We start from the raw sequence: 23518 nt of genomic DNA on the forward strand, positions 1-23518 counted from the left end.
TTTACTTGCTAATGACATTCTACAAGTTTCTCTATCCACACCAACAAAGACGAGAGGACGGTGGGGGAACAGCAGACGGGGGACGTAAAGCGGGATAACCGTTGAGCACCGTCTAAATGGCGTGTATGGATCTGCGCGTACAGTACATCGTTCTGCCGTCACGTTCCAACTTCTAGCTCGTAATCGGAGAACGTTCTGTGACCTGTCGGCCTGACTTGCATCAGACTGAGGAAGCAAAGCTTCGTTTTTGTGGTCCCAGGGCAGCGTCCGGGTTTCTGCTGCGCCCGAACGCCACCTGGACCCTGCTGACGGCCGCTCCCTTTCAGCTGCGTGCAGATCGTTGGACAGATTCTGCTCCTCTCACCGACCTTTCCGAGCATCAGTACCAACTGTCATGTCTCCTGTAAGGAGAGATCCTTCTTCTACATAGCTTCTAAATTATGCTAGCTTACTATATTAGGATTTACATTTATCATTTCACGTTATATCTCTTAGATTTAGCTTTGTTATGTTTTAACGCTTCTCCTTGCCTTTGTGTTCAGATATAAATAAAGTCAGAGGTTAGAAAATGCTGAGCTAAATAAAAACTGCTACAACTTCCCTAAAACAAATGTATCAAGTCTATCCTAATGCCCTGCAAGCTTCCCTCAGTGCAACTTCTTCCAACGAGCGGATTCAGTCGGACACTTTTACAATCAGATTTGACAAAGACAAGCAACAAATCCTCCCATTTGACCAGCTGGAACCGGTAAATGTTCACCTGAACCCCCTAGAAAGGTCACTTCATGTAGAAAAGGGTTGAGCGACGGCTGACCGTCAGTGGGAAGTTTTAGGAAATGCTACGGCTAAAATGTTGCCCCGCGGTTCCAGCTGGATTCTGTGATGTGCTTTGTCAGATGTGACGGCATATAGTTTAAATAGATGTCAGTATCTTTGTGCAAATATTCTAACTATTTCAAGCGTGCACACTGTTGGTCAGCAATGCTCCGTCTCGTGTTTTCCGGCGGTGGAGCTGGCTGACGTCGCCGCAGCAGAGGCGGGGCTGCGCGCCCAGGCCTGACTCGGAGCTCGGCGCCGAGGGGGACAATCAGCCGGCGGATGCAGGTGGGCTGGAAACACTGAGACGGGACGATTGGGCTCACTGTTGTAGGAAAGGCACTGCAGTTTTCACTCGGAGCGCAGGGACTGGCCTCTGTCTCTTTGGCATGGCGTCTGCTTGTGGGGACTGCGTTTGTGGAGCCGGGCGCGGCTGGCGCTACGTGTGGTGGACCTCGTGGAACATCAGCTCACGAGGGATGGGCGTCTCGGCGCCGTGGATGGTGGAGGCCCGGCGCTCGAACGCCGACACCATCTGCTTCACCACCTCGTCGAAGAAGACGTTGGCGAGCTGCGAGTGGAGGAGGGAGCGGAACTCGAAGGAGATCTGAGGGAGAGGAGTTAGAGTTAGAGTTAGCGCCTGCAGCAAACTGCGGCGTCACGCAGCGTCTCCGCGGCCCGGCGCCACGCCTACTCACAGCAAAGTCCACGGTGCAGGTGCGAGGGTAGCCGGGGAGGCCCGGGCTGAAGCGCCAAACCGTCTCCAGGTGGTTGAAGAGCTTCCCGTCTGAACAGGACGCCTGAGGAGCAGCAGACACACACAGATGGAACAAAGTCAACTTCTGCCGACCTTTGACCTAAGGTCTCTGGCATCTATCCAGGGACGTGTGGATGCTCGGAGCAGCTGGTTGTGGACGTTCAGTTCTGACCTGAACACTCATGCACGTATAAATCACCCTGAAACTTCCTGTTCAGTCAGGCTGAGAAGAACAACTTGGCCTCGGATAATTAAGAGCTTTTTGTCACATGGATTGTTTCCCTCCCTGAACAGAAGCCACTTGAATGTAAAAGCTAAATCCACCAGGCCCGTAGAAGCCAGGCTAGAACGGCACTTTCTGTCCCGACGTTTTCTCTAGATGTTTACAACGGCAGCTCCAGGGCCTTTTTATCCATCTTGTGACTCCTTGTGACATCATTTTGCTCCCTTTGTCCTCGTGTTTATTCCAGCAGCTTTAGTTCAGATCTCTGCCTCTGTCCTTTGGTCACAATCTAGAGAGCCACGATTCCTGCAAACTAACTTCAGTTTCTTTGTTTAAACCTCATGAACACACGTTCAATTTGACACTTCTGACCTAGTTTATTTTGTGGCGCTAGCGGCTGTTACGTGTTGACCAGGGATGTGGGCAGAGACACGCAGTACAGAGACGAGCCCAGGAGAGCTTCCCCTGAACACGGTCCGCCTGCTGGGCCAGTTAACCACGCATGTTCCTCCAGATCTGAGATAATTCAGTGTCATTTTAAACCCATTAATCTGTAGGAGGCTCCACTTCCCTGGTTGAGTCCTGAACCAGTCATTATAATTGTGACGATTCTTTTTATTCAAAGGAAGAGAATCTAAAGTGTACATAAATGGACCAGATTAGTAGCAATGGAATATTCTAGAACATTCTCTCCCTTTATGCATCAAAATACATGTTCCTGATTATTTCCAGATTTTTTTTCACCACAAAACTTCTTTAATTGATATAATTGATAGGAGGGAGTGGTGGTTAGTGGATAGAGAGGCCATTAAGGTCGCTGGTTCAAAACTCTGGACCACAGATTGCTTCTCGTGTGCCACTCAGGTTTGCCGCACACAGCTCCCTAAAAGAGGCGTTAAACGCAGAGACAAATTTCCCATCTGAGGAAAAACTGATTAGTATTTATTTACAAAAAAAGGATGAGATGTTTCAGTATCTGACCTGCCGATCAAGGGAAAACTAATCGAGCTGATCTACTACTCTGTCTGGAATCACTGATCTGAACATTATTAGCATGCAGCTATTAAAATGAACCAAGCCAAGGTTTGGTGAAAATGTCACTATGAAGCTGCACACGTTTTTATTGGTCAGGACAGACTGCAGTAGAAATGATCAACAAACGTTAACCATCAGCTTTGTTATTATCTGTGACAGGTGGGCAGCAACTGTCTCCTCGCAAAAAAAAACAAAACAAAACAACCTAAACCAATAAATGAACCTCCAGTGTGGAGAGTTTTGCCACGGCTAATAATGCGCCTATTTCAGAGAACGATCATGAGCAGATTTGTAGCTACAGCTCCTATAGCTCTGCATTGAGAACATTCCTTTTTGCTCCTGAGCTTTCTCCGCAGACAGGATGGAACAGATCCCTTCAAGTGGTTGCTGTAGGACGACAGAGCAGGCAGAGCAACATCTTCATCAAGGACAATCAGAAAACCCAGCGGGTCGGAGCTACTTATCCGTAACTAAAGCGTCCTCGGCACCTTTCTAATGTCACACGGCTGCTTCAAGCTGTGAATTTCCACCTGATCTGCTCTGAGGAATGACAAGCAGTTCAGTTCTTTCCATTTCCACTTCTTCAACAGACTTTGGTACTTAAATAGCAGTTGGTCCCAACCCTTTGCCTGCAGACACCACTGGGGTATGTTCACCTTCCTCACAGCTCTCCCCTCCAATAGCAAGCTGTGCCAGATTTGAAGCCTCGCCTTAAAAAAAAACTCGTTCTGATGGATCTTTCCACAGCAGCAAGAAGGAAAACAGAAGTTGAGCTGAGAAAGCTCCTGAAGCTGCACGTTTGCCCTTACATTTCCCTCGGCGAGTCATCCTGACTGAGAAATCAAGTCTGTGCCTGTGTGGGAAGGTTTGGGTTTTCATAGGAACAGACGTGAAGAACTCCACAGAGGGAGGAAGAAAATAGAAGAGCTGTCTGTAAAGGTTTAAAACAGTCTAAAAGTCTGTGTTTAAAGTTCACACATCATGGCAACGGTCTCACATCACAGCCCCACCTGCTCAGAGAGTAACAACTAACCAGCTGCTGCTGCCAGCGTCAGACTGCAGCAGAGTTTAAACCCGGATGACCTCTGACCTCTGGCACGGCGTGGCACCTTTAAGCAGAACGCCTTAACAACGTTAAGTAATTTCTGGTGAATTCCTGCCACCGGACAACAGCTCACCCTGCCGCTGCCATCTTTGTGGATTTTATCCCACTGGTTTGATAACTTTGGATCTGGTGGGTTTTTCCCCTCACATTGTGGGAAAGGTGCGATTTAAACCACAACAAATACCCTCTCAAATCATCTATAATCATTTCTTTACATGCTCAGAAATACAGGCAAAAGTATTCATACCCCTTATAGTTCTGCAAGTCTCCATGAGGCCCGTTGTTCTGAGCCCAGAAACAGCCGCTGCAGTCAGACGGACCTAAAATGACTTTATTTACTGACTGACTGACTTCTGCTGACGGCTGGTTGCTCTGGATTCAATTTGGGGACACCAGAGCAAAGAGGTAGCCTCGTGAGACCATCCTGATCTCGCGAGCTTTCAAGGTTTCACTCGCAGATCAGTCTGGCTACTCTCCGTTAAAGAAAATTTGGAGCCGTTCACCAAACGAACGTCCAATCAGCGTTGGCTTTGAGGCGGGTTGAGGTGTGACGCAACGGGAAGCGCGTCAGTTCAGTCTAAAGAACATGGCGGCTTCAGCCGATGAAACTAGCGTTAGCGCGGCTATCGAGCAAGTTTTTTCGGAATTACAGAGTATTTCTTTGCTGAGCTAACGAGCCTTTACCTGCAGCAGCAAGAGTAGCTTGGCTTGTGGTTGTGTTTTCGTCGTCGCTCTGTTACGAGCGACGACGAATCTGATTGGTTCATTTGGCCCGTCTATCACCAACATAGGCCAATCAGCTAACCAGTATTTTCGCCCCTTCCCAAAGTTACTTCAACGGAAGGTTTCCAGATGGATATGCGGAGCAAATCTATCTGGCGGAGTCAGGTAAGCAAAGAGGTGCCAGCCACACTTTTCAGATGTGTTGATCTGAATCACACTAAAGCACGTGAACGACTTCAAGGGTGTGAATACTTTTCCGAGGCGCCGCCGGCTGGCTGTTTGTCCAGCACCATCAGTGCCTTACCTTGACCAGGTGAGGTCGTACTGTCGTGATGAGGGAAGTGTAGTTCTCCACCACGGGGGGGAAGCCCACCGTCAGCTTGGCCTTGCAGAAGCCGGAGCGCCGGAACACCACGTCGGACTTCTTACACCAGGGAACGAAGTGGCGGTAGTTTTCCACCTCGGCCACCACGTCGTAGATCTCCTGCATGGAGTACCTGTGGAGCAGGGAGGGGGGGGGTCAGGGCCTGGGTGACGGGTGGCGGCGCGGCGAACCCGACCGTACGACAGCGGAGGTGAGAGAGGAGCGGGGGTCGCAGAACCGGGCCGGGTCAGACAAGGAGAACACGAGGGCTGACATTCTGGGAGAAAGCTCTAAAAGAGAGCGGGGACGTGGAGAATGAGGGTCCGACAGAGACGAGGTCCAGCTGTCAGCTTCTGTGTCTATTTATACCTGCAGATTTAGTGATTACGGCCTCCGTGTGGAACACTGTGCGTCACCCAGACATGAGTACAGAGGTATCGCCGGGACTCGTTATGAAACGTTGACCCGTGAAGGATGGAGGCCAAAAGGACAAAAGACTTCCATACCAGCTCCAGGTGAACATCTAACTCTCCCTTTATCCTCAAACTCGTCTCCCAATAAAAACTCGGTTTTGATGCCAATTGCTCATTTTACTGGTCTGAGACACAAAGGGAGGTTTGCTTTGTGAAACCTCCGCTGACTTGGCTCATATCAGCGGCTGCCTCATGTTCCTCTGAGGAAGCGGCGCTGTGTCAGCATCAGGACAACAATGGATTCTCTAACTAGAGGCTTTGAGCCCAAAGGGATGCACTGCAAAAACGGATCCAAAAATAAGTAAAATGTTCTTGAAGTTAGTGTATTTTTCCCTGATTTGAGCAGGTGAATAAGATCATCTGCCAATGGAATGAGTATTTTGATCCCTAAAATAAGATAATTAGATATCCTGCACTTGAAATAAGATGATGGAGATGATTGTTCCTATTTTAAGTGCAAAAATCTCATTCCATTGGCAAATAATCTTATTTACCTGCTCAAATCAAGGACAAATACACTGATTTTAAGAACATTTTACTTATTTCTAGTTCCGTTTTTGCAGTGTGTACGCCTGGCCTTAGAAACGCTGCCGCCCCTTTGTAAGCCCAGTTTTACGCCGAGGTTAACCGCGCTCATTAAAAAGCACAAAGAGCTCCTGGATGAATGCGAGGCAGCAGAGTTTCTGTTTACTGAGAGCACATGTTGTTTTTCAGGTTTCTCTGTAGAATCTGCTCGAGAATGAAAGCAGCAGAGAGTGGAAATCTTTCCCTGCGTGTGTTTTCAGCAGAGGCCTTCAGGACTGGACACTCGCTGGGATTTCAATGAACCCCGCTTTAAACAAACTCGCCAGCGCCGTTTCTAGGTAAAAGGTGATTCTGATGCTTCCTCTTTACATTCCTCCCTCTCACACAGAGCAGTCGACCCCCACTTCTCCCGGTGCCTTTGTCAGCAACCAGCAGAGCTCCACATCCCCTAATGACCCAGTTGTTTTCCCTGACAGAAGAGCAACAAGCTACCAAATAAAGGCATGCGCTGCACCAACCACAGCTGAATCCTCCTGATTCCACCTCCTTCCTGAAACCGAACGCTCAGCGACGCTTTCTATTCTATTCTATTTAAAAGATGATGTGGAGTCTGGAGAAGGATGCAGTAGTTTGACCTAGAATCAACGGCGACTGAAACCCAGAAGCAGCTTAAGGGCTTCATAAGGAAGCTCTCTGAGAATCCTCCCGAAGTTAACTCTACTCACTCCAATCTATTAGGTTCATCAGATCTTTCTGATGCTCTAAACTAATTTGAAAGAATAAGTAAGAAGTGTACTCAAGACTAGGGCTGGGTATCCATTCAAATTTCAAGAATCGATTCAATTCCGATTCTCAACATTTGGAATCGGTTCTTTTCGATGCCATCCGATCTCAACCGGATCGCTGGTATTAAAAACATTTTGTTCACTGTCACCTGAATTACATGCAGGGCTGTAGGAGTTTACCAAAAACCTTACTGCGATATATTTCAACCATAATTGTGATTTGAATTGGACTTTTCTCTTGTCTATTGCCTATTTAATACAAGAAATGTCTCTGTTTTTATTAATCAGAATATTATTATTCAAGAGAATAACTTGAATAAGTTTGGCATCAAACCTTGTTGAACATAAAGTGCAACCAACACACAAGTCTATGTATTAAACAATTTGAGCGCTACTTGATGCTGTGGTGAGATTCCTGAAGGCTTCTGGTAAAAAAATATAATTATATAAACTCTAAAAGAAATAATAAATTTACATTATCTCACAGCTGCAGACCAACTTTAAACATATTACTGACACGTAAAGGTCTATTAATTGCTATATAGCCAAAAACTACAGACCTCTGTGATTTGGAAATTGGGTTATTTTTAAATTGCAATTATATCGCAGATGCGATTAATTGTCCAGCTCTACTAACAGGACTGTGTAGTTACACAACATATTGATACTAGTACTATTTTAATAGTTAACTGCTAATTAATAACGTAATGGTAGCTAATGGCGGCTGTAAAGACCAAAGCCTCTCCCTGAATGTTGAGGCAACTGTTTTCACAAAAACACAAAAACGCTGCGATCCAGGCTAGAAAACAGGACGCCAGAGATGGCTACAGCTGTTATTTGCACACTAACCTGGTGCATTCTAAAAATATGACTACAAATTCACCTCATGGAGTGGAGTGGGAGCTGGAAATACGTAAAAAAAAAAAAAAAAAAAATCATATCAGGAATTGATATGAGAATCGATTCCGAATTGGAAAATGGATATTTTAACACAGCCCTACTCAAGACAAGGATTAAAGTGATCGGCACATGCTGATCACCTTAAACCATATAAAGGACTGACTGACTGACTGACACAAGATGTGCAGCCAGCAGCTAACCTACCCGATGATGCGTCTCTCTGAGTACTCCTTCCTCTTGGAAAAGGAGTCGGTGAGGTTGAAGAAGCTGCGCGCCGGCAGGACGGAGGCCCGGGCCGGCATGGCGGCCCCCAGCAGCGGCGGCACGCGCATCATCAGGATCCCGCACGAGGACAGGTATCTGGTCAGCAAACACAGAGGACAGAGGACAGAGGGTTAGCCGGAGATAAGGGACAGCACCATGCAGACGCTTTCAGGCTGGAAACCTTCTGTCCCCAGCACAACCTCGGCTCAATCAATTCCTGTCAGCAGAAACAAGCAGTAAACAGCAAACTTTCATTCCAGCACAGATTCCACCGTTACGCAACCACGGCTTACAGAGAAGCACCACTGATTGCTGAGCGGGGCTTTTTGGGCCCGTTTGGACTCACTTCTACATTACCCCTCGTCGTCTGTCATGGGACAGAGCAGCCGTGCTATAATCTAACAGACTAGCCTGTGCTGCTGGACTTTGACTCCATGAGGTGGACAAACATTGCCTGACCTGGAAGCTAAATCGTTTCGCTCCACAGAGTGAAGCGCACATGAGGACAAACCTGCACTGAACACCCGATGGAGACGTCGGGAGGCTCAGCGCTCGGTGCCGGGGGTTAAAGGCGGCCGTCATACGAGATCAGGTGGACCTCCGGCTGCAGAGGATGCGTTCATGAAGCCGGCCTGTCTCCGTAAACAAACCTGGGTCAGGAAGTGAACGCATCGCAGGAAGAGCTGTCCCGCTGACCTGGACTGTTGGCGTTTCCACATGAACGCGTCCTGCATCTACAGGCTGCTTGTTCTTCCACGTAAGGAGAGAACGGCACACAAACACAGTCCTGTGGAGAAGGAGGACGCCCTCATCAGAGCGCGTGTTTATTTTCTATTTGAACTATAACGCCGCTGCTGCGTGGGTTCTCAGCCGCATCGATTAAATCTCCGTCTTATAAACGCGACTGCTTTTGGTTAAAACAGAAAAGCAACAATGACTAGACATCCTGTGCAATCCACTTTATTTAAATGATCAGACTCCATTTAGTAGGCGCTTGTTAGACGTTAAGCATTAGTCTTCCAGCACCAGGTACAGATCTTTGATTAAAAGTGTAATAAACGTAAAAAAACCACCTACACTTTTTAGCTCACACAGACTTAATCTTATTGGAGAAGTTTTGACTGAAGTGGGCCTGACTTCTGGCTGGAGATGCTCTCAGCTGTGCTCTCACTGACCACAAAAATAACTCATATGCAAAATTATTAGAACTGCAAGACAACGCAGGAATAAGGGAAGAGTTGCTATTTTTGTCCCAAAAAATGTTTTTTATTCAAGGCAAAGAACAAAATTCTTGCACAAACAGGCCTGCAAGACTACAGGCCGCCTGAAGGGGGCAGCAACCAGACTAAAGACTGAAATTGGACCATAGAGGAGAAGCATTTCTGAGTAAATTAAAGAATTAGACTTAAATGAAAAGCAAAGGGAAATAGGGGATTTAAACTACCAAAAAATGGTGCGTAAATGAACACTAAACCCCATCCTGGACCTGCCTTCTCTGACCCTGTGCTTCACGTTACACATGTACTGTGTCAACGTCAGGAAACGGTATATTCACCCAAGGTTATCACGGTGTGAAAGCCTCAGAGTGGTGCAGGCGTCACTCTGCAGGAGCCGTTTCTGGTCTTGTTCACGTTGAAGCGTCTAACGTTGAGGCGGTCGGAGGCAGAAATGGCTGTAACGCACCAAGGCCAAGGGCACACGCGCTCCAATGAGCTTCATGAGACCTGCATGACTATGCAGCTTAACATTTCCATCCACTTACAGTAATCTCTGCTTTCTCTGAGGGCAGAAGTTCACCATCGGGGTGATAGGTATGCCTCAGCGGGAATACGAGCATGCAAGAGAGGAGAAGCGACTGCAGCTCGTTCCAAAAAAAATTGCTTTTACCAAGTTTTTACCAACAGACCTGGCTCAAAAAACTAAACAAAAAGGCACTGAATACGGAGCGGTGCGCGGCAGAGTGGCCGCCTCATATCCACAGGTCCTCCGTGCCGCTTTCCTGGGCCTGATTCCTGATTTTGGGATCTTTGCTCCCCCCTTACAGCCTAACAGTGGTGACGAAAGAGAAAGGTAAACATGGAAAGTTTTAGCGTAGATGCCAAGTGTCCGCTGTAGGGTGTTCTGTTATAAATCTGACCCCGGCGATCTGGCTGAAGGCCCGGCGTGGTGCCGAAGTGAAAGGCAACTAATAATTAACCAGACTGCACTACGTGATGACGCAAGGCACTATCATGGCTTAAAGCCATCACAGGTTGTGATCTGTTTAAAGCCGTCTAGCCGGGGTCCTTCTGGGATTAGATGATAACAATGTTTGAGACCAACTGTGCTTTGATCAATGCCTGATTTGGTGAATAAAGGACGGCTGATTAACAACCATTTAAATCACTGGCTAATCTAATGCAGACAGGTTCAGGACCTGGCCCTATGGATCTGCTGCGGTCTCGCAGATGTTCTAGATGCACGCGCAGGCTGAGGGTCCCCCGCAGTAGAGCCAGCCCCTCCACCTGCCCCGGTCACCTCCATCAGCTGCACTGGGATTAAAAGGCCCGTCCCAAATCACCGTATTAAATTGTGAAGTCTCCTCTCAGAAACTGCTTACAGCTGGATCGCGGGCCGCCATGAACGGGGGTGGTCCTGCCTGGAGAAGAAAGGGGATTCGGCTCTGATTCCGCCACCGTTTAGATTTAAAACAGTGCCTCCTGCAGTCTTACATGGCTGGAGATGCAAGACATTCAATTAACTCAATCTAAACTGCACAGAATTTGATGGAAACTCAGAGGTGACCAACCGGTTATCCCAACAGAGCCCCTGGGATCCAGTGGAAATGACCCAAACCCCTCCTGAAAACCTGAATGGGGCCGTGAGCCTGTACCTTAAACGAGCTCCTGCCAGCAGTGGCCCTGTGGGGCCGCTGTGATTGGCCACTGCTGAGGGATGTGCCCGCTGCTTTTATTGGCTCGACGTGCCCGCCAGTCGATCCCATGACCACTTGTGCCCCCCCCTCCCCCTCCCCATTGTCCCTGGCACCACGTGTTTCTGAGCCCCGCACAGAGGGATTCCTGCCCGCCTGGCCATTTCAGACCCAGACTTCCAAAGACTAAATCTTTGAATTATTCCACAAACAGGCGTCCCTGAACCGAAGAAAATGACAGCAAACAGAAAAGTGTGTGTAAGGTTTTATCAGAATGGTGAGAAAAAACATCAAGAAACCGTCCTGCAGAGACTCATGGTGAATTATTGACATCAGGAGAAAGAGTCACTGCTGTATGGAGAACAGGAGTTTTAAATGGTCTTTAGCGTCTTATATAAGCAGTTAGCCTGGCTAGCATGACAACAACAGGCCCATCTATGCAGTTACTCAGGTAGGTAGATCTTTATCCTACCGCTGCTGTCTCCTAAAGGCGGACAACTTTTTCAAAGCGGGTGTGTTTTTTAAAGATAGAGGATGAGAGCTCAAAGGGATCAAACTGTAATACGCTTAACCTTCCTGTTATCTGCTGACACCCTCGCTCTCTCACAGGTAACATTGACCGAATTCTGTTACAAATAAGACTTTCCTTTTAAATTGGCTTCTTACATCTAAGCGCAGGCACTGACGTTTTCTTTTAACATACCTCACTGATACAGAAAACACCTAACCGAGTTTTTATTTAAGCTGACAGTATTTTGTTTTTAATCTTTGGACAGGGTGGTCACGGGTCGGGCTGACAACGGTCCGACTCCGGTCACCAGCCCATCGCTCGGCACGTTCAGTATGATCTGAAACAAAGTAAATATTTAAAAAAAAAAAAACAGACAACTGTTGCACGGCCCGAAATGTGTACAAAGACTATCAAATTACTAAAAATAAAATACAAAAACCAGGAAAACAGAATGAATGCAGAGGAAAAGGGAAACTAAAAAAGACTTAAACCCCAGAAAAATCACAGGAATACAAAACCCACAAAACTACCGCTTGTAATTGGAAACCACCATGACCTCCAGTCCTCAGGGCTTTAAAAAGTGGGAACATAATCCGTGGCAATTCCATCCTATAGAGCTTTACACCCGTGCACATAGCTCTTCCATAACTTTATAAGAAGACGTAAGATTATAAAGCTGCTTGTTCATCATGACGGCCAGCGTGGTCCTGCTCCTGGTGCTGACCTTCAACAGGAGCCAGTTCACCAGGACCTGGAACATGATACAACGGACACTTTGTTCTGACCCCACAGCGCTGAACTCATGCAGGTGTTCCACAGGAGAAACGCTCCACTGGGACAAGCACTCAATTCCCGACCAGCCGCATAGACTGGGCTCCGGTAACTGACTCTAAACGCAGCTCTTTACTTTCCAGCCGTACCTGGGAGCCGTGGCCGCGGCTGTCTGCGGTCCATCGACACAAAGAACAGCAGCAATCACACAGGAGGGTTGATATTCATGGTAATCTACATGCATCTGTGTAGATTAAGCGTTCATGGTTTCTGTGACATTTGCAATATTATACCCTTTCATCCGGTTGCGAGACACAGGGAGTTCAGACGAACTGACTTCCAAACGTCTTGGAACTAATAAGGGGGCCGCTCTAGTTTACAAAGCAAACACTAAATTCACTTATAATATAAGCATAAAAATGACTGATAATTAATTAGCTATATTGGGTCATGTTTCTAGGGTTACAAAATAGAAACAGTCAATATGCTTTACAAGGTATATAGTCACGTTATATGCTTAAAAAAAAGACCTTTTTGTGTATAAACATATCCCCATCATCGGGCGCGATGATCAAATATAAACAGACATGATGACATCTAGTGAACGATCATAATGCCGGTTTGCTTAATTAATAAATCACTTGTAAATAATGCCGGACCAAGCCTGACCCTCTGCAATGAAACGGCAGCTCGGTGTGATGGAAGACCTACAATTATTAAATAAATACACCGATCTACAGCAACCTTATCAGAACATTTACTCACGACAGTCAACTCTGCGGTCACGTCTGAGCCTCAGCAGGTTTAGCGTCCGCTTCAGTGAACACCAACGTTCAGACTGTATTCCCAGCAACATTCCAGGCTTTTCCCTCTCGAAATCATATATTTTTGCATTTTTTTCCACTGGATCTTTCTTTATTGTTTCACAGGGAGATGCTGTTAGCCATTAGTGGCTTCCTTGTTTTAACCTGTGATGTGCATTACGTACTTTACGTATATCTATATCGATAGCTAGATAGATAGCTAGATAGAAATATATATTATATTATGTGTTATGAATATAAAACTCAATTGGTTAAATGTAAACATTGTGGTCTTCATTATTTCATAAAACCGTGTCACATGCGAACCTTTTAAGATCTGGTATAGACAGATTAGGAACAGACTTTTTGGAGGACTATTAAAGAGATAAAATTACTAATATGAGGAAAAATCATAGGATAATACAGTAAAAAAAGACAAAAGTGGTAATACTATAAGAAAAAGGTCATATTATGAGAATTAAGGGGGAACATTTCCAGAATAGTCACAGTTTGCAGAACTATTTCAGTCCTGGGGTAATACGGCCAGGTCAGATTCTTTTAATTATTTTTATTAATTATGAGAATAAAAAGTCAGGAGAATGAAGCCAAAGGGATGCAAAAATAAACCCGTAATATTATAAAAATAAAAATATTACGAATATAAAGTATATTCTGAGATTAAAGTCCCTCTGATGCTGTTTAAGTGACTGAGTCTAACAGCAGATTAGCCACATTCAACATGGCGGACGGCAGACCCCGCCCAACGAGGCGTCTATGTATATAATGTCTATGGGTTAATATTTCAGTCATTACATCCTCCCAACCAATCACAACATAGACCCAGGAAACGCTCCGTCATCAAGCCCCGCCCCCTTCAAAGAGTTGAGAGCCCACTTGTTCTTTTTTCTTTTTTTAAAAACCTGCAGTTTTGGTAAAGAGATGTTTGAATCAAGGGATGAGTTTAATTCAGTCTGTGTGTTATGTATCTAAAAATAGGTTGCTAAGCAACAGCATAAAATGGCCAGGGCAGCACTTAAAATTATATGTTTTGAATTTGTTGATAATTATCTATATCAATCAATATGATTCCTATTTTATCAATAAGCTATTTTTCTATATTGTCCAGCCCTATTTTGGTATTTGAACAAAAATACCAAAATTTTCTGTAGTTAACCAAAACAACATGTTTTAAACAAATGTTGTCGTTTAACCTGTTTTAACATGAAATCTTCTGTGGAGTGTATGTCGTTACACACGTTTATAAACCAGGAACGAGTCCATGTCATGTGCTGTGCACACTTTACAGCCCAGTACAGCTTGATTCTAAGTTGTTCAAATAGGAACAACAAATAGGATCAGCTGGAAACATCAGTGTGGACCAGCCTATCAGCTGTTAGTTCATACAGTATAACTGTTTGTTTGTTTGTTGATTTCACTACAAACTGAAATCAGACCACTTAATATTACTAAATACTTAAAGGTAAACCATTATAAACTTTGCCTATGGTAAAAGAAAGTAAGGTTTTTAACGTTAGGGATATTTTGTGGTTATTACAGGTTATTACTAACACTGCATTCTAGATCAGATCGATCTTAAAATGACATCTGGACCTTGTCAACATTTGGGTGTTAATAGACTAAAATAAATGAACTCATTTAAGGACACATATTTCAGCTTTTTTTTCTCCCTGACAGATTTTGGTTTCGGTTTTAACAGCAGCAAAGTGAAAGAGTGGTAAAATGCGCTGCACAAAGCAACGAGTTCATATCCGTGCCAGTGAGACACGGGAAGCATCAGCCTAAACGTCGCCGACAGCGACATCCCTAGTGACTGATCGGCATATTTGTAGACCCCAGCCCAAATCGGCTTTACTCCTAGCGACGCCCCTGATGTTTAAACGCGTAAAAAACGAGTTTCTTCTTTTGTTGTTATGACGCCAGTTAACGTTAAATGTCAGAAACGGTGTGACTGTCTAATTCCTAACGTATTCAGCTATGTAGGAACCGCGCTTTTTGTTCTCTTTAACATTAGCGGAATAACTTCGCTGAGGCTCCGGTTACCGTCTGTGTGTGCTGGAGGCTTTGGGTGTTTCTCCCCAACAACCTCGGGGTTCTGTCGACAGTAAAGTGGCTAGTTCTTTACCTGACATTGTTCCTGGTCTGGATTTCCCGGCTCGCTGTGCTCGGTAACTGCTTCAGGTACTCCGCTACCCTCCGTAAACTGCGGCCGCCTCTCGCCATCTTCTTTCTTTGACGGTTTCTTCTTTCGCCTGCTGCGACAAGTTCACAAGCATACAACGGTGGTATGCTAGCCACGTTGACGTCACCTCCCCGTCCCTTTGCTATTGGCCAACCGGTGTCTGCCGGGTATTTCTATTGGTCACTCGAACTTCTCGTCAGAGGAGAGTAATGACGTTTGAGCACGCGCTCATGCGCGCGCACGAGAGTCACGAGATGCTGGCTCGGGTTTCGGCGTCTTCGCACGCAGATTCGCTGTTTTCGGTTAAACACGCGCATACGCAACAGTTTTGCCCCATTTCCAACCTGAAAAACTTCTCCCACCACCGTGTCTGCTCACTTGAATGCTGATTGGTCCGACTTTCGATGTGTGAATGGTTCATTTGAACTTTTTTATGAATACATTTTTTTTATTTAATCACAAACGGTTTGACCCTGATGAAAGCCGCAAGCAGAAACTCGTTGGCCTGCTAATAAAGTTGTTTCCCATTACTTCACGTGTTGTTGGAGATGTTTGAAGCTCTCCACGCGCCCTGGGAGTCAGTGAAGTTCTGCCGGAAACTTTTGGATCTTCTTTCTTGGATTCTTTTTCATAGCAGTTAAATCTGAGGGACGCTACACCTGTAAACATGAAGTATACTTGTACACTTTGGTGACATGGCTGCCATTGCTCGGTGCCGCCATCCTGCTCCAGAAACATCTAGAAATCGCCCCTGATGTTTCTACCCTCTTTACATATTGAATATTCTTCTGTAAAGGCAGTTCAGGCGGATTGGATGGAGATGGCCTCTGGGCAACACCTTTCAAGCCTTCCCACAGAATCTCATGTGGAACTTAGTCTGGACTTTGATTAGGCCATTTAATACATGGATATGCTTTGATCCAATCTGTTCTAGTTATGACTGTATGCTTGCTCTGCCGCATACAATATGGTGGTGACGTCGACGTACAAACCTGCGCCCAATGAGGCGTCTACATATATATGGTTACACCTAGATGTGATTACTGCCAGCCCCATTTATCACCTACCTGACAAACTGAAGTTGCCCAAAATGTGTCAAGAAGCAAGTCATCCTACCTTGCTAAAAAAAAAATTATTTAAGTTGTTAATATACCTCTGGAGTGGGATACAAAACCATTTGTAAGGCTTTCAGATTCCATGGAACCACAGTGAGAACCATGATCCATCCACAAATGAAGAAAACATGGAACCTTCCCAAGAGTAGAATACTTCAGTTGAGCAGCAGGAAAATTTTATGGAGCTATCCAGATCTTTGAACGTAGAAGACTGATAGTCAGTTGTGTCTGTGTGGTTGCCCTCCTTGGGTCCTTAATAGTGTTGCTTCTTTATATTAAAAAAAACTTTATTTAATGAACCAAAGACCTATTTTATCAAGTGTAAAACAACAAAACAGGCAACAAAACTTATCTGCCAAATGAAATGTATAGTGTAGTATATCAACAAATGATCACGCTCCATAACGACTTTGGGATCTTGTAAATTCATATTTTCCCCATTTAAACAGTTCTTGCCAAGACAGTTTAATTTTGGAGTAAAAATTTCAAAAAGTAGCTATACAGAATCAAATGTGTATCCAATGTTTAGTAGCTAAAAGATTTTTATTCTGTGATCCCTCTTTGATCCCTCTTTTTTAACACCTCTTTTTAAGCGGAGCTTAAATTTTTGTGATTTTTAATATATTTTATCTGATTTCCTGTAAAGTGCTTCCGATTGTCTTGTGTAGGAATACTGCAAGCCTTGTCTTTTTATTGTATCCCAAGTAATATTATTTTGAAAAACTCTCATTAATAAATAGTTAAGTTGCTGCCAAGTGTGTAGATAATGCCCACTTTGCTGATTTATAGTTTTAGTGATCTGCACTTATAAATAGTGTGGCCAAATGTTGAGAATAAATGTTTACAACCCTTACATTGACGAGACAAAAAGCATTTTCCCTGGGACTGAACAGGAATGATTGTAAAAATGACCAGCAGCAACATGCAGATACAGATCCAGAGCAAGGGTTATGATGATTGACAGTATCCACTATCAAATCATGAACTACTCACCTTCTCTATGATTTCAGACTGAAGACCATTTAACAGAAGTCATGTAATCTGTCCGCAGCATTTCACATCAACATATTTTTACTAACTTGTGATTTCAGGCTTTTAGTGTTTTTTCTGTTATTTATTTAGTGTAAATCTCTGGCCTGATAAACATTTTTTTTTACTCCCCAGTGTTTCTGATATGCTGTTAAGCAAATCCCCAGCTAAGATATAGAAAACCCCCAGAAATCCCCATATAATAGCCAAAACAAGATTTTTTTATGTAAACAAATTAGTCTCCCTGCTTGTCCGTCCTTCCATCCGTCCACCTTCTGAAACCATGTAAGGCCGGTACAATCATAATAAACATGTGAAATCCATATTCTCCTGCTCTGAAATTCAAAGGAGGATCAGGAAATTTAATTCAGTATTGTGTGGTTAGTTAAATCCTTAATTGCAATTTATTTAACAAGGTATTGGATGGTGACCTGTCCAGAGTGAACCCCGCCTCTCGCCCATTGACAGCTGGAGAAAGGCACCAGCACCCCTCATGACCCCACAAGGGATAGACGTGTTTGAAAATGGACGGATGGTATTGGATGGTAAAAACCCTGAAAATTAGCCATGAGCAGTTCCTCTTACTTATAGCGGTTGAAACAAAATACGGGACTGTTTTATGTGTGATTTAACTGAAATTGTGTTTAAACGGGTAAATTCTTAACCCTTTCAGATATGAGCATGCATTAACATTTATAGCTAATCCATGTAACTGCAAACTAAATCGACTGCATTATTGACAATTTGTCCTAAAACTAAAGTTGAAGCAGTAAAATGATGTCAGTTATCCTGAACGTTGCTTATTGAGTATTTATTGGGGTCAATTTACTGTCAGATTTCATCCACGTTCACTATAAGAGGGACTGTGTGCTGCGAATGGCGGACTTCAAAGAAGAAGCTTGGAGCTTTTGGTTTTGTAAAGGTCTGTAAGGAAGAATTAAAAAACATCTTAGGAAGTTAAGGATTTTTAGCTCTTTCTAGAACATAAAATGTTGCTTACCTCCGTTGTTTGTGCAGCTTTGTAAGGAGGGAAATTACGACCTGTCATAGTCCAGTGTGGGGTTTTTGTCTTAGATATATAAGGGTCTGTAGCATTATAGGCAGCTTGGCCTGGAGTCTGCAAGGAATGCCATAGTTCAAGAAAACAACAGTAAATCCAGGTTTTTAGATTAGTTTTAGAGACAGTTCTTTTTATTTTCATTTTATTTTTACCTTTGTTATATCCTCCAAAAAGGATCCCTTCTCAGTGCGACCAGTCATTGTGAAGGAAGGAGCTGAAGGGGTTGTTAACCCATTTGTGCCAAATTATCGGGGGTAACTTGTAAGCAGCTGGACCTAGAAGGGGAAGAGACATCTTTCTCCAACTTTAAAATTTACATAATAGTCTGACACAGTTAAGTGTGTCAAAAACAGAAATTCCTTTTTATAAAAATTGAGTTCAGTTCTAAATTAAGTTCAAATTCAAATTTTCTCAGAGTAGATGTAGTGCAGATATGAATTGAAAATCCTTCCTCACCTGGATTTTGGTTCTTTGTAATTTCTTTGGGCCTGCTGGAGAGAGTGTATGCAGGGGGCGATTTGAACGTGGACAGTTTCGAAAATCTGGGGAGTACAGGCCTAACATACCAAAGAAAATGATTAAGAGAAAGTACTAAAAACACAACCACATGTATTGGTTTCAACAAGCTGTTTTGATTTGCAACGGGCCCAACCGACCTGGTCCAGGAGTACAGAATGGTGCGAGTGGCTTTAGACGGCCATGGACTGAAAATGCCAGCGTCCCATCTTTGCTGTATCTGGTATAATTGGGTGGGAGCGTATAAATTGGTCCAGGGGAACAGTCAGCATTTGCCACTTTACGACGTGACATAATGGAGAATGTTGGTGATTTGGGTTTAGTTGGGTCATGTTGAATTGCACCTTAAATTGTGAAAAAAAGGAAAACAAAGTAAGTAACAACATCCAATAGAGGTTTAACTCCTAAACTACTAAATTCATAACTGCAATGGGATGTTATTGTACGGTCTCACCTGTTAGTCCAGGTAACATATATATATAGGCCCAGGGCTCCCATATTGTGCAGCTATGTGCCCTTTCGGCTTGTGGGGCCTCCAGGTCCCAACCCAAGGCTATTTTTTTTGTATTGTTTTGAGGGAAATAAGGAGACTGCCTATAAAGAAAGCCCTTGTATCAACATACTCTTTGAGTCATAACTTGCTTTTGGTTTATCTGAAAAGCACAATTTCAGTAATTATAATAAGATTTGTTTTTTGTCTTACAATTTAAAAAAATAGGTGCTATAGTATGGAGCCCCAGAACTGACATGGAAGAAAAAAGAGTTACAGTGTGCGCACGAAATACTAATTTGTTCCCACAAAATACTAATTCGTTCCCACGAAATACTAATTCGTTCCCACGAAATATTAATTTTTTCTCACAAAATATTTTGTTCCCACGAAATACTGCTTCGTTCCCACGAAGTAGGCAACTTGACATGACGCACTTGAGGTCCAAGGTGGGTGTCTCGTTATTGTCAATATTGTTATAGCCTATATTTGGTGCCGCTGCTGTTAAATTAGAAGGTTCACGCTTCCTTACAACCTCATCGTTTCCTTGCCTGAAATAATTTAAAAAAGTGGCGACAGTCGCCCAGTGAACGCTGGGGATAGGCACCAGCAACCCCCGCGACCCCATGAGGGATTAAGCGGGTCAGAAAATGGATGGATGTGGCGACAAAGATGTGAGCGGGTGCTTGACGTTTTTCTCCGCGAACCGCGGAGCTTTAGGGAATAGAAGGCGCCCGCCACCAAGTGAGTGGGGTGGGGGGAAAAGACCGAACGTGGCGGTGAGGAAAAGGTGTCCTTCCTAAGCAGCTCAAGTGTCAATATTCTCCAGGTCGCTGTTTTCTGGATCCTGTTTCAGTTTTAAAAGCGTTTCCCCGGAGAACGCACTCCAGAGGGTCCGACGTTCTGGGCACTGTGCATCTAAAAAAGGGCTGTTCGTTTGTCAATTCAAAACTTTCAATGACGGGCAAAGCTGCAGTGCACACTTCTGTGTGCACTGCACTGCAGGTATTCAGTATAATGTTTAATTCTGCTGCATCAACCTCCAAATTTTAGTGGAAAACCTTAAGATGCAACATCTTGTTTGCAAGATGGACAAAACGAGTTTTCAGAGCTCTACAATGTACAGCTGTCCTTGGAAATAAATGACAGGCAACAAGAGTGTACATGTACACTGCATTTGCAGTAACAGTGAGTGTTTTTTAAAAATATAATAATAATAAAATCAGGAACATAGTGTAATGTTAATTAGATTCATATTGAGAATCTGGAAAGTCTATTACTTTTTAAGGCTATGAAACTACTAATGTTGCTTTTCTATGTTCTAAAGGTCAACTATGGATACTGGGCTGCGAGAATTTCTGATAGAGCGTCAACTGCAAGATGCAGTACAGAAACTTGAAGACGAAAATGTAAGTAATGTCCCTAAATACAGTGTGTGTGTGTGTGTGTGTGTGTGTGTGTGTGTGTGTGTACGTACATGCGTGTTAATTTTTAGGATTATTATTAATTGGAAGTTTGTTTACAACATGGTCACACCAGAACATTTAGATTAAATGCATTGAATACATTATCCTATAAAAGCAAAATGATTCAGTAATCTTAATTTGGAAAAGTATCTGCATTATTATCAGAAGTAAATGTTGTCCAAAGTGTGTTAAATAACAAAGGATACATTTTGTGAATGCCTGCACACTATACCTCTTAACTTCTTTTAAATATCCATTGTCATTCTATATTATACATTCAGATGCATACTCCAAAAAAATTAATGCATATGTAATATTTATTAAAGAATCCTTAGTTACTTTAACACTATTTTTTCATGTGCTACCCTGCTGACATTAAATAATAGTGTTAAAGTAACTAAAGATGCTTAAAAAGCTCCAACAGGTGCATGAATTATTTTTATTTGCTGACTGGAGTATTTTTATTTTTTCATATTGATGAAACTGTCATTCCATTAATGACAGACAGTGACCTGGCCAAGTACATCCCCAAAGTTGGAGATAGAGTTTCACCTGTGGCCTTCTACAGACAAGCTGCACTGTCACAGAAATCACCATCCAGGAAAGAATCAATTCTTTTAAGGCTAAAACAAAGACTGTCTGGAACTGAGGGAATACTTCCAAAAAAAAGATCTTCTAAGTGGGCAGGAAATACAAATGCCAAACGTAAGATGAGACGAATTGAGGTTGGCTGAATGGATTTTGATGAGGAAAAGGAAAGATACAAACAGGTGAAGTCTGTAAATGGTGGAGGAACCAGGCACCTCTCCATTGACAAAGAAGAAATTGTGGCATATATCAAGGTTATGGCTGAAAATATTTTTTTCCCTAAAGGCCGTTCCAAAAATAACAAAAGTCTTTCACACTATTCAACTCATATTGAAAGCTCACAGATACATGTCAAGGTGTCACATACAGTAGATGAGCTATATAATGAAAGCAAAGTTAAAATGCTAAGACTTTATCTATGCACCACAAAGAAAACAAAACAGCCCCCAGCAGAAGTGGATGGTGATCATGCAACAGGCCAGTCCTCAGTGGTATGTCTCAGTGACAGTGAAGAGAATCAGGCTGTTGAGGACGTATGTTGCTCCGTATGTTGCTCCGCCTAGCTCCACTCACATCCATCTGGGACATCGCCCATTGAAAGTGATTTCTCAAACCAATTTTATTGTCCAGCCAATCAGGACGCAGGGCTGGAGTTTCATAGATGTTACGTAGTGGAGATGCGACCATGACGTGAGACTGTTTTGATAGCAATGGTGGCTCGCCGAGGAAGCCAGCGTTAACATTGATGCTGCTATTTCTTCCGTGTTGTCCAATCTACCTAATATTGTTTCATTAAAAGAACATCAGAGAACGCCTCTGAAGGCTTTTGTTGGTGGAAACCATGTTTTCGCCCTTCTCCCGACCGGATTTGGCAAGTTTTGTTTGCCGGGGCGCGTCCGCTGCAGACGCGCCCCAGAGCGGTTAGCGGTTAGCGCAAACCATATTAGGAGACCTTTGGTCCTCAATGCGGTCGGCCCGGGATCGACTCCGACCCGCGGCGCTTTGCCGCCTGTCTTCCCCCCTCATCCTGTCAGCTCACTGTCAATAAAACGCGTGCCGCTAGAGCCGCAAACACATAAGAAAAAAATAGTTTTGTTTTTTTCCTGCGTCGCTCTCATCAGCGTCACGGGTTAGTTTCGGTGTGAGTGGTTGAAATAGCACGTCAATAAAGATGACAGACAAGTGGCTTATCCAATCATATGCAATAATTTTTGATAAGGCCCAGCCTTCAATAAAGGCAATTCCTATGGCGGTGTCCCAGATGGATGTGAGTGAAGCTAGGCGGAGCGACATGCGTCTGGCTTGAGTTAGGTTAGTTCTGAGCTGCATGTCCTGCAAGTTTTTCACTGCTGGGGTTGACTTCAGGTGGCTTATCATGTGCATCATTTCCAAGGTACCTGAATTGATCAATTCTTCTGTTCAGGTCCACATATATAAATTGTTTCTCAACTTTTACAAGATGTTTGATGTAGCGGGCCAAATCATAGGAAACAATGCCTTCAAAAAGATCATGAGCAATACACGGGGGCAAGCCAGGGTTGCACACATGGAAGTTTGCTAGCTCATTGAACAGTGAGTCAAACCTGACACCTTTTTTCTGATCTGGGTCTTCAGCCAGGACATTATTCTTATATGACTGCACAGTTCTGGCAGGTCCAGTTGAAAGTGGGTCAGTTTCAAATGCTTTTTTTTCTATTTCGCAGAATCTACAAAAGAAAACGGCTGGTGCTGAAATTTTCAGTAAAACCGCCAATACAGTGAGAGCCAAGGTTATCACCTACAATAGCACAAAGGCTTGCCTTTCGAATTTCACCATTTGGCAGTTCAGTACCACTCACCTCGAGATCTTTCAGATCTTTCACCAGTGTTCCCAGCATGAGGTCTTGTCCAAAGTAACGGAAATCTTGTTCTCTGCAAAGAACAACAAGTTGCATATGATCTGTAGTAGATTGGTTGTAGGGCTAAATGTCAGCTAAACTGAGGTAGACTGCAAGGACTTTGTGTTTTTTCTTGCCTCAGCCCAAGAGATTAACTACCTCAAATGAGTCCTGATACAGAATCAAGCCGACAGACAATGGGTCAGTTTTA

General features: G+C 43.9%; 1 protein-coding gene and 1 pseudogene across 1 annotated transcript; both read right to left on the reverse strand.

Moving 5' to 3' along the window:
- Positions 1 to 1092: 1092 nt before the first annotated feature.
- coq10b (coenzyme Q10B) lies at positions 1093 to 15283 on the reverse strand. Its single transcript, XM_012859858.3, has 5 exons — positions 15110 to 15283; positions 7911 to 8066; positions 4964 to 5156; positions 1515 to 1616; positions 1093 to 1423 (listed from the first exon to the last, which is right to left on the reverse strand). The coding sequence occupies exons 1-5, from the start codon at positions 15205 to 15207 to the stop codon at positions 1256 to 1258; spliced, it is 717 nt and encodes a 238-aa protein (XP_012715312.2). The 5' UTR covers positions 15208 to 15283; the 3' UTR covers positions 1093 to 1255.
- A 2858-nt stretch (positions 15284 to 18141) lies between these two features.
- On the reverse strand, positions 18142 to 23307 carry LOC105928027 (annotated as a pseudogene).
- Positions 23308 to 23518: the final 211 nt, after the last annotated feature.

Source organism: Fundulus heteroclitus, chromosome 7 (assembly GCF_011125445.2).
Source record: "Fundulus heteroclitus isolate FHET01 chromosome 7, MU-UCD_Fhet_4.1, whole genome shotgun sequence".
Classification (NCBI taxonomy): Eukaryota; Metazoa; Chordata; class Actinopteri; order Cyprinodontiformes; family Fundulidae; genus Fundulus; species Fundulus heteroclitus.

Bases quoted from the DNA above. Each gene is read 5' to 3' on its own strand.
- coq10b (XM_012859858.3), bottom strand. From the start codon at position 15,207: ATGGCGAGAGGCGGCCGCAGTTTACGGAGGGTAGCGGAGTACCTGAAG. The intron at 8,067-15,109 runs GTAAAGAACTAG...TTTGCTGACCAG, and splicing joins CAGACCAGGAACAATGTCAG to ATACCTGTCCTCGTGCGGGA. The intron at 1,424-1,514 runs GTGAGTAGGCGT...CCTCTCCCTCAG, and splicing joins CCTGCACCGTGGACTTTGCT to ATCTCCTTCGAGTTCCGCTC.